Source organism: Tenrec ecaudatus, chromosome 15 (genome assembly GCF_050624435.1).
Source record: "Tenrec ecaudatus isolate mTenEca1 chromosome 15, mTenEca1.hap1, whole genome shotgun sequence".
In the NCBI taxonomy this organism is placed as follows: Eukaryota; Metazoa; Chordata; class Mammalia; order Afrosoricida; family Tenrecidae; genus Tenrec; species Tenrec ecaudatus.
This window is the reverse complement of record NC_134544.1, coordinates 53,338,010-53,353,955: the sequence shown is the minus strand read 5'-3', so window position 1 is coordinate 53,353,955 and position 15,946 is coordinate 53,338,010. Positions and strand designations below refer to the sequence as shown.

Below are 15,946 nucleotides of genomic sequence, written 5' to 3'. Positions count from 1 at the left end.
TCCTTACTGGTTTTCCTCAGGTGCTGCAGCCGAGGTGTTATTATTTCGCATGTAGAATGGCTGAGTTGTTGGTTTGGGGTAGTGCGTTTGCATGTGGACATCTGAATGAATTGTAAATAATGGAAGGGCATGTAATCCAGTCCTGAGATATACGTCGCATGAGAAGGCTTCAAAAAGTTCATGGAAAAATGTACTATCTTTTAATTCCATGAGTTTTTTTTTGAAGTCCCCCCTCATAAATATCAAGTTGCATGGTTTTTAAATCTTGGCAAAGGTGTTTGTTCAGGATTCGAACTCCTCGGGCCCAACCCCCAGAGGATCTAATTAGGTAAGTCTGAGGTGAGGTCCAAAGCAACCTTGACCGGTCATCAGGGTACAAGTGTCTATGTAAGTACAGGTGGGCTTTGCATGGAGAAGCATTTGTGTTCACAAGAAGGAGGCTGAGTGAGGGTCCAGCTGTGTGGTGGAAAAGGTGGGTTTTGAAGTATGGACAATGGAGAGAAAAATGGTCAGAGGCTGCTGGGAGTAGGGGCTGGGCATCAAGAAATTGCTTCCCAGTCTCAGTGCACATTTTCTAGGTCACTGCCTAATAAGGTTATAGAACAAATAAAATGCGATAAAAGAGCTGATGCCTTTTATTTATCCAACCCCATTTTGGGGAGATATGGATTGAATAACAGTGGGAAGAATTGCTTAAGCAAAGTGAATTTTGAGGACAAGGTCTGATTAAAATTCCAAGACTCTTGACATACTCTTTTCCCATGGAAAACTCTTAGACACCTGCAGTTTACCTAATGGAAACGTGGGACTCCCCATCCTGCACTCATGTTACCTGAATTTCTGGGACAGCACAAATTGGCCAGTGTACAAAGGCTGTGAGCCAGCAGTAACTTGCTAACCAAGAAGATTTCAGCAGCAGTTTGGGTCACACACGATCATTTTCCTTTTGTTGAAAGTGTTAACACTTAAGTCTTACAACTTTACTTTTTTTTTTTTGGGTATCACGTTTAGAATAAAACACAAAATAATTGGTATGAGATAGATATACACACATATGCTTTGTATCTGATGTGTATGATAGGAAGTGTGTCTGGAGATATGCACACCGTCTAACAGCAGGCTTCAGCAACGACAGAAACCCTTCCCATCGACTTAATAGTAAACTTGTAGTAGGAAAACAAACCAAATCCCAAAGCTCCCTGGGTAGCTACCTGCCACCTGCTAATGGATTCAGAAAGGTCCAGGAGCGTAAAAAATATGATTAGGTAAAACCTAAGCTGGTGAGTACAAAAGTTCTCCGACTACACAGACATCAGATCAAATCATCAGGGGCACAAAAACTGATCTTTCTGCAGTCTCAGACTCCTGATCCATAACCAAAAATGGAAACAGAAATCAATGATTTCTATAAAGGAAGAGCCACAATGCCTTGCTCCAGGATACACATTGTCATTATATCGCAGAGTTCCATGAAGATGACTCATAAAAGCAACCTATGTGTCAAACCTCCTTTCTTAGAAATCTCACAGATTCATGAGGAAAACCAATGTTTCCCACAATTCCTATCATTAAAACAACAACAACAAAAGCCCATGGACAAAACATAAAAACACTTGCGACTGTACCCATCCTGGTTACAAAATGTGGGAAGCCACCAGTGGAAGACTCAAAGCGATTCCCCATGAAACTCTCTAGGTGTGAACCCGGGGCAAAAAAAGAAATGTTTGGAATTGAGTCTCTAGGATTGATCCCTGAATACAATCTACCCGACACTCTTATTTATTGATAAAAGCACCAGCCCAGATTCATCTTATGCATGATGAGAAACAAATGGCTACCGTGGTGGAAATTCTTCAACAGGAGTGAAATCAAGAAGGTTTGCTTACCTTGGTCCTAAATTCAGTGGATGCTCCAAATTCAAAGAGAAATCGCACGACATCATTATGGCCTTGTTGGGCAGCAAAGAACAGGGCGGTTGTACCTGACTGGGAGAGATACAGAGGCTGGTTTGAAAAGACATCTGGTTACATTGCACTGGATTTATGTATTTGCCAAGAAAACAAAACAAACCAATATCTTTGCACCTGCACGAGTTAGCCTTGAATGGGGTTACATTTCAGCTGGCTCTGTTCCTTGGGTCAGGGAGCTGATAAGATGAAAGGAAAGCTTTATCCTTGGGGTAGTAGTGGGCTGAATGGTGATTCCCCACCCCCCAATCTGCATCCACACCATAATTCCTGGAATTTGTGGAGATTACATTAAATGACAAATTAGGTGATGACATTAAGGATTTTGAGAGAAGGAGCTTACCTGGATCATCCAGGTGACCTCTATATCCAATGGCAAGTGTCCTTATAAGAATGAGGCAGAGGGAGACTGGACCCACAGAGGGGGAAGAGTGAATGAGATCACCAAGACAGAGATTGGAGTGATGTGGCCTTATACAAGGAATGTTGCCAAATAAGATGGAAAAACCAAAGAACAAAATCTCCCCTGGAGCCTCTGGGGAAAATATGGCTATATGAGACGCTGATTTCAGGCTTCTGGTCTCTAGAAGGGTGAGACAATAAATGTCTATTGTTTTAAGACAATCAGTTTGAGGCAATGTGTTATAGCAGTCATGAGAAACTAATGTACATTGTGTAGTGTTTCGGAAACACTTAGCCACTGTCACTGGGGAGATTCCAATGCACAGAGACCTCATAGGATTTAGTGGAACTTCCCCCCTTTCCTAGGCTGCAGGTCTTTATGGGAACAGAAAGTCTCATCTTCCACCCTCAGAGCCACACGTGGGTTTGAATTGACGACATTGTGGTTACCAGCCCACTGTGTAAGCTCTGTGCTACCAGAGCTCCTTTGGGGCCTATTAGCATTCATTAATCCAGGGAGGCATTCTGGGTACAAAATTAAGTATCAACAAATAGGAAATTACCAATGAAAGAGAAATCTCAGTAACTCACCCATTAACGTCTCCCTTTGTGAGCCCAGTACAAAAACGGGCTCAAAATATTTCCCAAACAGGAGCACAGCAACAAGCAGAAAGCTGAATCCAAGTTTTAAACTGATCAAGATATTCTGAGACATAATTCCTTCCCCGACTTTTCCAAACCTACCCAAGGTTTGGTATCCAAATGAACACATATGAACAAAATCACCAAACTGCTCTTGTGGGCAATTGCTATTACTCCTCTAAAGGTGCTCGTCCTTACTGCTCACTGAGCTATGGACGAAGTTAATACGATAGTTCTCCAGGCACAGCAAAGAGAAACCCTTCTCGCCTAGCCTTTCTGCGGACTGTTGAGGTGGTAGGATCTCACCCAGGTGTGAGACACCGGACTAAAGGGTGGGGCTGTGTTGGGGGGGAGAGAGGGGATGGCAAGTGGTTTGCATTGAAGCCATTGAGAAGTCCTGACTCCTGGTATCTGTGAATATGATTGTGTTTGGGAGCAGGGTCTTGGAAGATGTTTGGTTAACATGAATTTCATAAGGAAGTAGGATGTGTTCTAATCCACTGAGTGCTGTACTTATAAAAGAGAGGAGACACAGAGAGACAGACAGAGGGAAGACACAGTTATTCAAGCAAAGGAACTCCTGGGACAACCAGAGGCTAAACCCGGGCCGGAGAGGCTCTTCTTCCAGACTGGGATTCCGCCAACTTCAGCTTGAGAGCCATAGCTCTTTTGGTGTGTGGCTCTGAAGTAACATAGACACATTGTAAAGGATGTTATTATTCAGAAAGCAGTGATTTATTTGGAGAAATATATTTGTGATGCTTTGATACTTATTTTTCGATTGTTATGAAGGACATCTCCAAAGTCTGCCAACCCCTGTGCTAGAGTTTTGGGAACCAGCATAGGCCCGAATTCAGAATGTTGTTAGTTGCTGAGGAGTTGGTCCTGGCTCATGGCAACCCTTCTCCTGAGCCCCCCCTGTGATGGAGTGAGGTAGTTTATTGTGCCAGCCTGGCTAATAAACACATATGGGATTAATTGAAGGGTGGAGAGATAAATGGCTCAGCGAGCCTCGCCTTTCTTGTCTTTCACTTTTTGATCATTGGACCAGTATGTGGCTGCCTTGCTTGTTCTGTGCCTCAATTTGCAAGCTACACTACCTGTGGGACACCTAAACCATGGACTGTGTTGCTGTAATTTGAGATTCCTTCAAGACCTGCTTCGCCACACAATTGGAATTTACATCTCTTGAGCTGGGGACTGACTGTTGGTGACCTGACTGACTGTTGGTGACCTGGTTGACTGTTAGTGACCTGCCTTGCTGTTTGCTGCCTGTGCCCAGATAGCCTGAATTGCTCTCCAGAGGACTACCTGGTGGCCCTCAAGACTTGAAGGACTGTCTATGTCTTACAAGTGTCTCACGGGAATGAGTTGCACTGAGCCATTTGTACTGCTTTATAATTAACTGTTTATTTCTTGTGTTATATATATATCTGTATAAATATATATATATATTATATATAATTATTAGCAATCTGGTTTTGTCTCTCTAGAGATCAATCTCCAGGCCTTTCTTCCTAGAGCATCTTTGAGTGAAAGTTCTGCTGAAACCTATGCAGCATCGTAGCATTGGGCAGCCTCTACTGAGAGAAGGTAGTGGTTATGTATGCAGTGTGCTAGCTGGGAATTGAACCTGGGTCTCCACAAGGATGATAACTCTGCCACTGACCCATCAGTGCTCACAAAATCAGACTGCAAGACAATACATCTCTGTACTTACAGGCCACCCAGCTGTGGTACTTCGGAATTGAATACAAGGAACAATCAGGCAGACCATGGTAGTAGAACCTGTAACAACATCTTCTCAAGAAAAAGTCTCTATCTCTGGCCAAGCCTCAGCCAGTCTGCCCCAGACGACATGAGCATTCATGGAGCCCTCTGTATCCAATGCAGGAGTAATTTATTCCCTTGGATCCCACAGAAGACAGTAGTAGCACCCTCCGGTATAGCAAAGGACACTAGATTCCAGAAACCTTAGGATGGACACATACCTGGATGCAGAAACTTGGCTAAACCAGGACAACACTCATCTTCTGAATGGACATTGCGTTTTAGAAGCTACCAAGGGTCATTTCTAGTGAAGCGGCTTCACACCAACTCCTTCGGCAGCTCCTACGTCTGGGAGCTATACTCAGCTAATATTGCTGGCTCTCCAAAGCAGCGGTCTTTCAGGACCATCCATCAGCCTCCAGTTTGTCTTGCTAGCAAGTTCTGCATGTCTAGACAGCCAAGCTGCCAAGCCAAGAAAGCAATGGCAGGTACTCTCTCAGAAAACAAAGATTCTGATATTGCAAACTAGATTAAGAGTGAACCAAAGCAGATGTCTGTTAAAGGTCCACAGCATGGCAAGGCGTTCTGTTGCAGCTTCCAATACAGGTGGCAGGTTGGGGTGGGTGGAGGTTGGTGTGCCCTCCCTTTGGCTCAGCAGCTCCATGGCCCATTTGGCAGAGTCTCTGGAAATTCAGGGGCTGAATGGGAATTTGCCCAACAGCACCACTGAGCCAACCTGTCAACCTCAGAGCTTGGTTCCTTTTGGGTAAATCCTGAAGGTTTATTGTGCTCAGTGCACTGTGATAGGCGTATGCAAGCTGAGAACCAGCCCCCACCTCTAATGTCCCCACAAACAATTTTCATCTGCAGTGAGATCAATGTCCACTAGACGGCATCAGTTGAGCATTTGGACCCAGAGAAGTATAAAATCATAAAAACCATAGATTGGCTAGAAATCAAACCAATACTTCTTTCCTCTCTTTTCTCAATTCTTGAGAGAGAGAGAGAGAGAGAGAGAGAGAGAGAGAGAGAGAGTTGTGTTGGAAGTGATCTTCAGCACATTTTTTTTTTTAGTAAGCAGATCAGGGTCATATTGTTTTTATTAGAGAAAAATGTCTTTCTTTTTAACATTATAATAAGTCAGTATAAAGCCGGGAGGGGAAAATATAGATTAGGGTAAAGTTCCACTATAATTCTAAGTGGGTCTCAACGTTTTCTCTCAAAGAGAAATTAACTGCTGATGTGTAAGTGACCTAATGCTGTGAGGTGTCATGGACTGGTTTCTGACTCAGAGGAACCCTATGTACAAGGGAACGAAACGCGGCCCAGCCTGCCCCACCCTGACAATTCCTACTATATTTGAGCTCGTTGTTATAGCCACGGTTTCACTCCATCTCCTAGAGAGGTTACATCTTTTTCACTGGATCTACCAAGCATAATGTCCTTCTCCAGGGACCGGTCCTTTCTGATAACATAGCCTGAGGACTTGCGACAAGTCCAAACCTTGCCATCCTTGCTTCGGAGGAGCATCCTGGCTGTCCAATACACTGGAGACCTTGTTGGCTTGGTTTCAGACCACAGCAATAAAGCAGATATGGCAATAAAGTGAGTCACACGGCTTTTTTTGGATGACCAGAACCAAATCAACTTACTGACATCCAGTTGATTCTGACTCATAGCGACCCTATCGGGCAGGGTAGAACTGCCCCTGTGAGTTTCCGAGATTATAACTCCCGTAGGAGACGAAAGCCTTGTCGTTCTCCCATGGTGAGGCGGGTAGTTTGGAACTGTTGACCCAGTGGTTACCAGCCCAACTTGTAAGCACTACACCACTGGGGCTCCTTCTTGGTTGCCTGCAAGGCTGGAGGTTCAAACCCACAGGAGATCGATGAGCCTTGTCTCTGAAACCCTGTCGAGGAGTCAGTATGAGTTGGAATCAGCTCCCTGGGTTTCATTTTTGTGTTTGGGAGTCTGGTCTGTGTATTATGAAAAAGTTGGAAATAGTCTAAGAATTACCCTAAACCTGACGCATGCTGCTGGGAAAATCACTCTGATAGAGCAGAGCCCCCGAGTACAGGCCAAGCTGCTCACTGGATTGCCCACCTAGGTGAGGCTCCCGTCCAGCTCCGGGCATATCCAGGGAAACCACACAGAGAAATGGTCTCCCTTGCAGCCAAGAGGGACTCTGTCCCGCAGAGCCTGGCCAGCTGTGCACAATGGTGGCGTCCAGAAGCGGGACCTGGTGCGCCCACAGGTGCTGGCCTTCTCCGTCCCTCTGGGACAGAGCAAAAGCAAGGCATATTGTTCCTTCTTTGGGGTGGAAATGAGTTTTACTTTTCATGTTTAAACTGGAGCTGTGCTACCCATTTAATATTTCTCAGCAGTGAGGCTTTCCCTTCAACCTCAGAATCCCAGGCACTTCCGAATGGGGTGGGTCACCCCATGGCCATGGGCAGACTTAGTACTTGTGGTTGCCTGGCCTGGGTGCGGAACCTAGGTCAAGAGCCTGGGCATGGACCTGACAGAGGGGTGGGGCTGTGGGCTTGTCACCCCAGCTATGGGTCCCTGTCTTCCAGTGGGCGCCGATCTCAGTGCAGATGAAAATGGTTTTCACCTGGGGCGTTAGAGGTGGGCTATGTTCTCAGACACCCAGGTGTTCCTGGTCTGAATCAGGGGGGTGGGGCCAGAAGCTGTAAAGCTGAGCTGAGGCCGCTGGCTTGTGAGACTGGTCACAGATTGGGAGGTGGGATTCTTGCCAGGGTCCCTTCTGAAGGAGAGTCTGGTTACCTGTTTTACCTGATGGCTTCTGTTTAACTCTATCTAGCTGGTGTTTTTTTAGAAACACATTGGGAAATAAAAGCCATTTGAGTTTTTAAAAAATAGCTGTTAGGGAAATTTCTCAAAGGGATCTGTGAGAAAATCTGATCATGTGCATTTATGAGAGTTTCTCTACAGAGCAGATCTGGTCTGTGTGAGGGACAATAGACCTCCAGTTCTTTCCGTCGTGTGTCACCCAGCCAGATGAGGTGAGAGGAAGTAGTGTCGGGAGAACCGCCCGGCAAAGGGCGGGTGTGTCTTAATTTGCTCTCCTGAAGCATGCAGTCCAGGCAAAGAGAGGCGTCTATTGATTGATGAAGATTGGATTTATCTCTTGTGCCTTATTAAAGGACTGTGGGGTGAATCAAGGGAAACCGGGCGGTCCACTCTGGTTTGGAGCTTGTCTATTGTCCACGTCAAGTCTGAGTCATGGGGACTTCACTCCATGATGTGTCCCGACAGTGATCAACGAATGGACAGAGCCCCTCAGATCTGATCCTGGAAGTTTATGAAATGTCCCTGCCTCCTCAGTGCTCCTCTGGACCCGTCCGGCCAGGTAACCTCCGACCAGCCTGCCTTGAAAGGTGCATGAGAATAGGTTCCCACTCTTTTCCAACATTCACTTACATGCTTTGTCGTTGTTGTTTTTGGAAGGGAGCTTATTGAACACATGGCCGGTTGGACAAGTCTTTTGAAAATACGGTTTGGTGTGGATAGTTCAACAGTCCCAGTAAGTGCGCTCATCAAAAACAGGCTGGTGAATTCTACCTTACACATCCGGCTAGACCAGCGCATGTACATGGGTACAGATAAGAGCCGGAAACACAGGGAATCCCGGACAGATGAACCCCTCAGGACATATAATGAGAGTAGCAATACCAGGAGGGTAAGGGGAAGGTTGGGGGAAAAAGGAGGAATCAATCACAATGATCTATCTACAACCCCCTCCCAGGGGAATGAACAACAGAAAAGTGGGTGAAGGGAGACATTGGTCAGTATAAGACATGACAAAATAATAATAATTTATAAGTTATCAAGGGTTCATGAGTGGGGGAGGGAGGGATAGAAAGGGGGAAAAATAAGAAGCTGATACCAAGGGCTCAAGTAGAAAGCAAATGTTTTGAAATTAAGATGGTGGTAACAAATGTGCTTGACACAATGGATGGATATATGGATTAAGATAAGAGCTGTATGAGTCCCCAATGATTAAAGAAAAAAAGAAAAGGTTGGTGACTCAATCCATCTAAAAACATAATGATCTCCATACTAAAGAGTTAGTTTCAGAAACTCACAGGGGTCATCGTGAGTCCGAATCAACGCGATGGCAGTGAGAATGTGAACGTCCTATCAATTCTGTAGCATCTTATCCCCGGAGAGGAAGTAAGAACTGTGTTCAGCTTGGTGTCCAGTGTAGGAGTGTTCAAGGCTCGTGGTGAAAGTCTGGCAACCTCTGACAGAGTCTCGTGCCTGACAAGATCCTCTGATGAAGCACATGGATGGGCTGCCCCAGAATGAGCTCCTGAGTCTAAGCTTTCCTGTCCCATAGGAGCAAAGCAGTGATCATTCTCCCCTTCCAGACCGATTCAGAGTCTCTCAGTGGTACAAATGGTTAATGTGCTCAGCTGCCAATCAAGTTTGGAGTTGACCCAGAGGTGCCTCAGAAGAAAGGGCTGGCAATCTACTTCCAAAAAAGCAGTCCTTGAGACCACTATGGTTCACACAGCCACTCTGACACACTTGGGTCATCCCGTCCCTGAGTCAGACCTTACCCATTCACTGTTGGGAACACTGCCATGTCTCTCACCCTGACAATGCCTACCTCTCGCTGCAGATTGATGTCGGCTCCCTGCAGAACCAGCTCCCGCACGCAGTCCAGGTGACCAGCATAGGAGGCTACCATAAGGAGCGTGGTGCCATGCTGTATGGAGGAGAAACAGGCAGAGTGAGGTCAGGCTCAGAGAAAGTTCCTGGAAAAGACTTGCAGACACATCAACCCATTTAGGTCATGTCTGAGCTCCAAATTTCCCGCAGTCATAAAAGAGCCTCGTGAATAATCTTATAACACAGAGTCAGTGGAAAAAAAGGGAGGCAATGATTTGCAGAGGGTGGATGTTTCAATTAAAAAATGCACTCATTTCTATTACCTTCAGATGTGCAGTCCAAGGGAGCTAGAGAGACTGACTTTTAAGGTGGCAGCGAGAGAATGACTTCATTTTAGGGTTCCTGAGCTAAAACAGCATTATTAGTGAAAAAATATGTATCAGGTGGTCATGGTTAGTTTCCTGTGTGTAGAAGTCTTTATTTGGGTAAAGAAGAAAAGCACTTCAACGAATCAAAAGATAAGTGAGAAGAGGCAGGAGCTTTGGCGCCCAAGTCCACCTTTGGCATCCTCCAGCAGTGTCACCTGGGCACGTTGTTTGACATGACTGGGGCTCACTTACTCCATCTCTGACATGAAAGATCTGCCAAGACCTCTTTCAGCTTTAAGATTCAGGGACTTGAGACCTGTCGTGTGCTACGGCCCTGGCCAAGTAAAGCAGACGTTTGTCGTTTCATCTGTAGCTATCTCCCAGGGCTTCTAAATGGTGATGTCACTCACTACCTCTCCATGCCCAGTAGACTACTTTCTAGGAGCGGAAGACAAGAGATAAGGGTGTGCTGATGAGGCAGGCTCACAAGGTATGCGGGAATAAGTGACGTTAGAAGTTTGTTATTTATACCCGTGGGGTTCTGCAGGCACGCAGGATGTGGGCACGGTGGGTGGCATTTCAAAACCCCACTCTCCTCACCTGTAAAATGGGGGGATAGTAAAAGGGCCTGTCTCATTAAAGGCGTAAAGGAGACAACTCAGGCCATGTGCTTCATACTGTGAGACGGACTAGTGTTGAGTAAATGCTGGATGGTAGAATGGTAGTTACAAAACCATAAGGAAACCAAGCTTACTGGATGGATAGCGACTAGCGGGACACCCCCTCCCCACCCAAACTCTGACCCTTAGTCGCCCTACAGATCTGGAACTTGACCCCACTCCCATGTGAGAATAGTCCACCATTACTGTCCCTCACTGGGCAGTATTTGGCATGAGGGGGAGCACACAGAGAACACGGGAGAGGTGGGCGAAGCCGTGGTACCCCGAAGGGACTGCGGGGTCGGAGTTCAAACTAAGCACATACACACTGTTGAGTGCACACGTGATGCCGCTCTGTAAACCTTCATCTAAATGACAAAAAAGTTTCAGAAATGATATTTCAGTTAACGGTAGGCTGTCCTCTGGGCTTTTGGGGACTTCTGTGAATGGCAAAGCGAGTTTGGACCAAGTCTTGCTGACTGTGGATAAAGAGGCCAGAAGCAGAGTCAAGAAAAGCTGAAGCTCTCACCGCAAAGCCGCTTAAACGGTGGGTGGCTGAACTGAATGTGGGCGAAGCGAAACCTTCGTCAACAGTAAAAGGTTTCTGACCACGTGGCCACTGAAATTAAAGGAGTCATGTACCCGAAGTGTTGCTGGCAGCACTTGTCCATGAAGCAAATTTCATGGGAGAAAAGGGGCCACGAGTGGAGGATTTATAAGAAGCCCTGGAAGCCTAGATAGTGCTTCTTGGTCACGTGGTTGTTTGGCATTTGAACGTGACTTTCATGTGGAGGACGCCATCTACGATTCTTTTTTTTTTTTCGCCATCTACGATTCTGTTGAAACTTTCCCTCCGTATTCTCCAGTACTGGAGGGGCGATTTTAGTATTACTAACTTCCCCTTGAGCATAAGACATTTTATTTAGATAGGAGAACCCATGATTGAAGGCTAATCAGAATAGACAAACTGTGCATATATTTAGCAGGTGAAAACATTTTTTATCATGGTCTACAAAGATCTCAAAATAAATCAAAAGCCAGAGGAAATACAAAGTACACAATGTGGATATTTTAGAAATGATTTTTTAAAAGGAAGTAGCTTCGTTTGTTTTAAAGTAAAGAAAGTTGCAGAAGAAGAAAGTGCTCTCCGGCTGTCTTTCGATTCAGCATCACGTGCTGGCGATGTCGACGCCGAAGTTGAGGCAAAGGAGAAAGAGAGGGAAGGAGTTGTATCTGTTGATGTATTAAGCTACACAAAGATGTTTCCTTGATATTCAAGTCCATCAGCTGGACTTTAAAATTTTTAAGGATTAAATCTACTTTAGACTGTTGCCAGAAGTTAAAATTTTAGTTTTCATGTCAATGCTAACTTATTGTCCCGGTTTTACTACTTGGGGTGTGTGTGTGTGTGTGTGTGTGTGTGTGTGTGTGTGTGTGAGTTTCACCAGAGGATTAGGATGGGTGTGTGTGAAATTAAAAACCCAACACAATAAGCAAGACAATGAGGTGTATCCATGAACACATCTAAAATGAGTGCAAGGATATGTCATTGCGAACTTTTGTGGTAAAGCATGTTGTCAGCAGCACATAACCAGTACTGGACGGCATTGGAGATGAGCTAAGCAAAATGCATAAACAAACAAACACACCATGTAAAGGCAGCCTGAACCTAGGAATTGAACTTGGATGGCAGCAAGTTAAGACAGTGGTCTGTAGAAGTCCAAAGATAAGGTATTTGAAAAGCAGGAGTATGTCAGACCCAAGGTTAGGAACCATTCCCATTAAGCCCACAGGGCCAATCTCTGTATTCTAATGACTCTTACTGGTTTCCTAGGGGGTTCTGGGGCCTCAGCCCTGTCAGTGTGGGCAGTATTAGTCTGAGAAACCAAGTATCACCACAGAAAACTAGCCTGGAGCCTGGAATCCATGGTGGCACCCGAGGTGGTGAATACAGTGAGATTTGGGGGAAACAGCGGCTATCTCAAACATTTCCTTGCCCTTCTGATGGCACCAACCTGAGATGCCGTTTCAAAATGAATGAGATGCTGGACATTACCATCACTTAGAGTTATTCCTTGGAGTGAGGGAATAAACGGATAAAATGATTATTTTTTTTAATCCCTAGATAAAATGATTGCCTTTTTAAATGAAGAGAAACCTATACACACTCATGTTTATTAAAAAAAACAAACTTTTGGCTCACAATAGCGACAGGTCATCCAGCAGACAGACAGTGTGAGCCCTGAGGGAGAAAGGAAGGGTGGTGGGGAAAGGGGACAGGTGGTTGATAGTGTGGGGTGCTGCCTGGGGAGGGGGGGAGAGGAAGGATGTGGCAAAGCAGGGTGATCTTGGGACACCAGAAGAAGACCCAGCAGCACCTTGAAAGGGGAGAGAGGGGAAAGCCAGCCATTCAAGTGGTCGGGGGTAGGGGGGTGGGGAGGGGGGTTGAGGTCATTTTGCCCAAGGTGGCAGTGTTGCCTCATGAGGCAAATAAGACCAGTGTGGTCACGTCATAGATCACCCTGGGCTGTGGCAAGAGACAGAGGGAGTTCCAGTCTTCAGAATGGCTAACGAAGAAACAATTGTACAAAGAAGAGTCGGGCTTGGAGCTGGTAGGGTGGGGGGAGCAGGAGAACTTCATTACCAGCCTCCTGGCCCTCGGCCTGAAGATGGGCGGGAACACTGCGGCTCTTGAAATCTGGAGAGTGACAGCGCTGTGCAGAGACGTAGACAGGGCACTGGACTCCCCAGCACCCGCTCCTCCTACCCTCTGCCTACCTGCCCACCAGTGCTGTCTGTCATTGGCCAACCCCACCGGGGGAAGCCAGCTGGCAGGCAAATCTGCCGCTGCAATGCTTAATAGATAGTTCAGACTCTTGGATGTGAAGGAAGCTGGAGAAGTGGGGACAGTGGGTCTGGAGGTGCCAACGAGATGCCTGGCCCCTGGCTGCAGTGTGCGCGCGCGGACACACGCACACACGCACACACACACACACACACACACACACACACACACACCCAGGGCTGGGGGCTGGTTTCACTTAGCACAAGCGTGCAATCAATACTGGAAAGGGCACACCCTATTTTCAGGGAAACAACCAGGATCCTTTGAAAATGTTTTTATTTAAATCCTAAAACCAAAACATCATCGCTCTCCCTCAGTTGAGGCCACCCTTGTCTGGTTGAGGAAGAGACAGAGAGAGACAGAGAGAGAGAGAGAGAGAGAGTGAGAGAGAATTGCTCCTAGCTAGGGAGGGAAAAGACTAAGTGGGGCCTGCAGTGGGCTGTTATTGCATCTATTTTTATTTCCTGTTTTATTGCCCACGAAAGAACTAATGCTTGTTAAAGGTACTGAAAGGATGACAGAGGCTGGGCGGGGCTTCAGTATGTTTTCTTGTCCTTGTAGTAAAACAAACAAACAAACCCCCCCAACAAAACCCCCCACCTGTTTGTGGAAGGCCCTCTCTGCTCTAAATGGTCTATCTTTTCCCAGAAGAAGTTGGCTTGAATTCTTTGGCTAAACCACCTTTTCTTCTTGGAATGTGCCAATTCTGGTTCCCGGCGCAGTGTCCCTCCCTCCCGCCTCCTGGGGACCACTCCGGTTTATGCATGTTAATTATTTCCTTTGCTTCTGATTCTACCCGCTCCCCCCACCCTCCATTTAGAAGGTCACCATCTCACTCTGGACTTTTTGAAAAGAATAAAGCAAGCACACCGCCCCAGAGGAAACAAGCATGGTGGGGGGAGTGCGCTCATGCCAGAGGGGCTCGCATGCCAACTCGGGAGAAGGGTGAGCTCCTGGCATGCATGTACCGGCTCCGGGCCATACACTGTCTCTGCAGTCCACATCCACCCGGCCACTGTTCAGCAGCAGCTTCAGGAGGGCCAGGTTCCCTCTCCTGGCTGCCCAGAAGGCAGCGTTCGCCAGGGGAGTTTCCTTCTGCAACAAACAAACAAACAAACCAAAAATAAAACAGGAGTCTTAACAATGGCCCTTAGTCGAAATGGCCACTTGAACACAAAGTGTCAGGAACACACACTGCCTTGAAGACCAGGCTTTGGTGGACAGTACTTCTCCAGCAATCGCTGGTGGCCACAGACATGGCTATGCATTCTGTTGTCCCCCAGACACCCGGGCCTCATGTTGGCATGAAGAGCAAGGCTGCTGCCCTGACAGCACTATTCGTGCTCTGCCCCCCACCCACATCCTCAAGGTCCTCCTCTGTTCACTCGGCTGTCCCGATTCCCGCCGCCACCGTTTCAAGGTCAAGGCTCTGCTCAAATGCTCTTTCCTCTCTGGAACGTTTCCAAATTCTCCCTTCACCTCTACACTGGGCAAAAATCTCCCCCAATTCTGGCTTCCCAAAGAAGTTTGCCAATCTGCACCCCTTCTTTGCCCTCCAGCCTTTCCAACTTGATTCCACTTCAGCTGGACCTGGCCAGAAGTTCTGTGGGAAACCAGGAACGTGGGGCGTAAAGGTCTGTTGCATGTCCCTCTATGGATTCTTCTCTCCCTTTGGCCATTTGAAAGCGACAAAGTGAAAGTGAATGCTGGGGCAGGTACCGGGAAGGCACGGAGCTGGGGAAACGGGCTCTGCGAAGTGAGAGCGGCAGGGCTGTCTAGAGTATAAGTTCCCTCTCTGGAAAAATGCTTTGGGTTTGTGGAGAATAGTCCAGGCGTGGGGGGAGACCTTTGGAATCAGACAGCTCTGGGCTCCAACCTTGACCCTGGACAAGTGACTGGGCTGAGTCTCAGTTTCCCCTGGTAGATGGCGAACACAGCACCTGCCTGCCTTGAAGCTCATGGTTAGGAGGAACTGATGCAGATGACTTGCCCAAGGTAGTGCTCAAGACACCCAGCTGACCCACAAAGGCTAGCTTCCTTTACAAAGTTAGAATCTATAGGCAACATTAAATTCAAAGCATTGTGGGATTAATAAAGCATTCGAGTATTGAAAGTGCTTAATAAAAGCACTTTGTGTGTGTGTGTGTGTGCATTAAAACCCCTTACCCTAAAAGCCTTTTATACAAGGTGTTCTTTAAAGAGAGCTATTGAATTACTCCAATGAGCCCCCCCACCTTGCGGGTGGCACAAACAGTTGGCTGCAGGAGTAGATTCCCACTTGTGGTGGCCTCCTATGGGCCAGAGTAGAACTGCGCACCCCTGAGTTTTCCATGGATGGTGTTTCAGGAGATCTTCAGGCCTTTCTTTCACAGCACCTCTGGGTCGACTTGACCTTCCAAACTTTTGATTAGTGGCTAAGTGCTTTCACCGCTAGCATCAACTCAACCCACTGGCGTCAAGTGGATTCTGAATGTGTTAGTCTGGGTAAACTAGGGAAACAAGTCCACAGAAACTCATATGTATAAGAGAGAGTTTTATATGAAGGGTAAGTGTACATTAAGAACGCATCCCAACCCAGTGCTGCCCAAGCCCAAAGGTCCAACATTAGCCCATATGTCTGACACCAATCCACAAAGTCCTCCTACATCTCATAAA

The 15,946-nt window shown here is 46.7% G+C and overlaps 1 protein-coding gene across 2 annotated transcripts in view; it reads right to left on the bottom strand.

Moving 5' to 3' along the window:
* ANKRD29 (ankyrin repeat domain 29) overlaps window positions 1–15,946 on the bottom strand; it is a 63,549-nt gene that overhangs the window by 31,800 nt on the left and 15,803 nt on the right. For both annotated transcript variants that reach the window (XM_075532518.1, XM_075532520.1), the window contains exons 2-4: window positions 14,276–14,386; window positions 9,418–9,516; window positions 1,887–1,985 (exon numbers count right to left, since the gene is read on the bottom strand). In XM_075532518.1, the coding sequence (XP_075388633.1) occupies window positions 1,887–1,985; window positions 9,418–9,516; window positions 14,276–14,386 (309 nt within the window). The remainder of the gene's footprint in view (window positions 1–1,886; window positions 1,986–9,417; window positions 9,517–14,275; window positions 14,387–15,946) is intronic.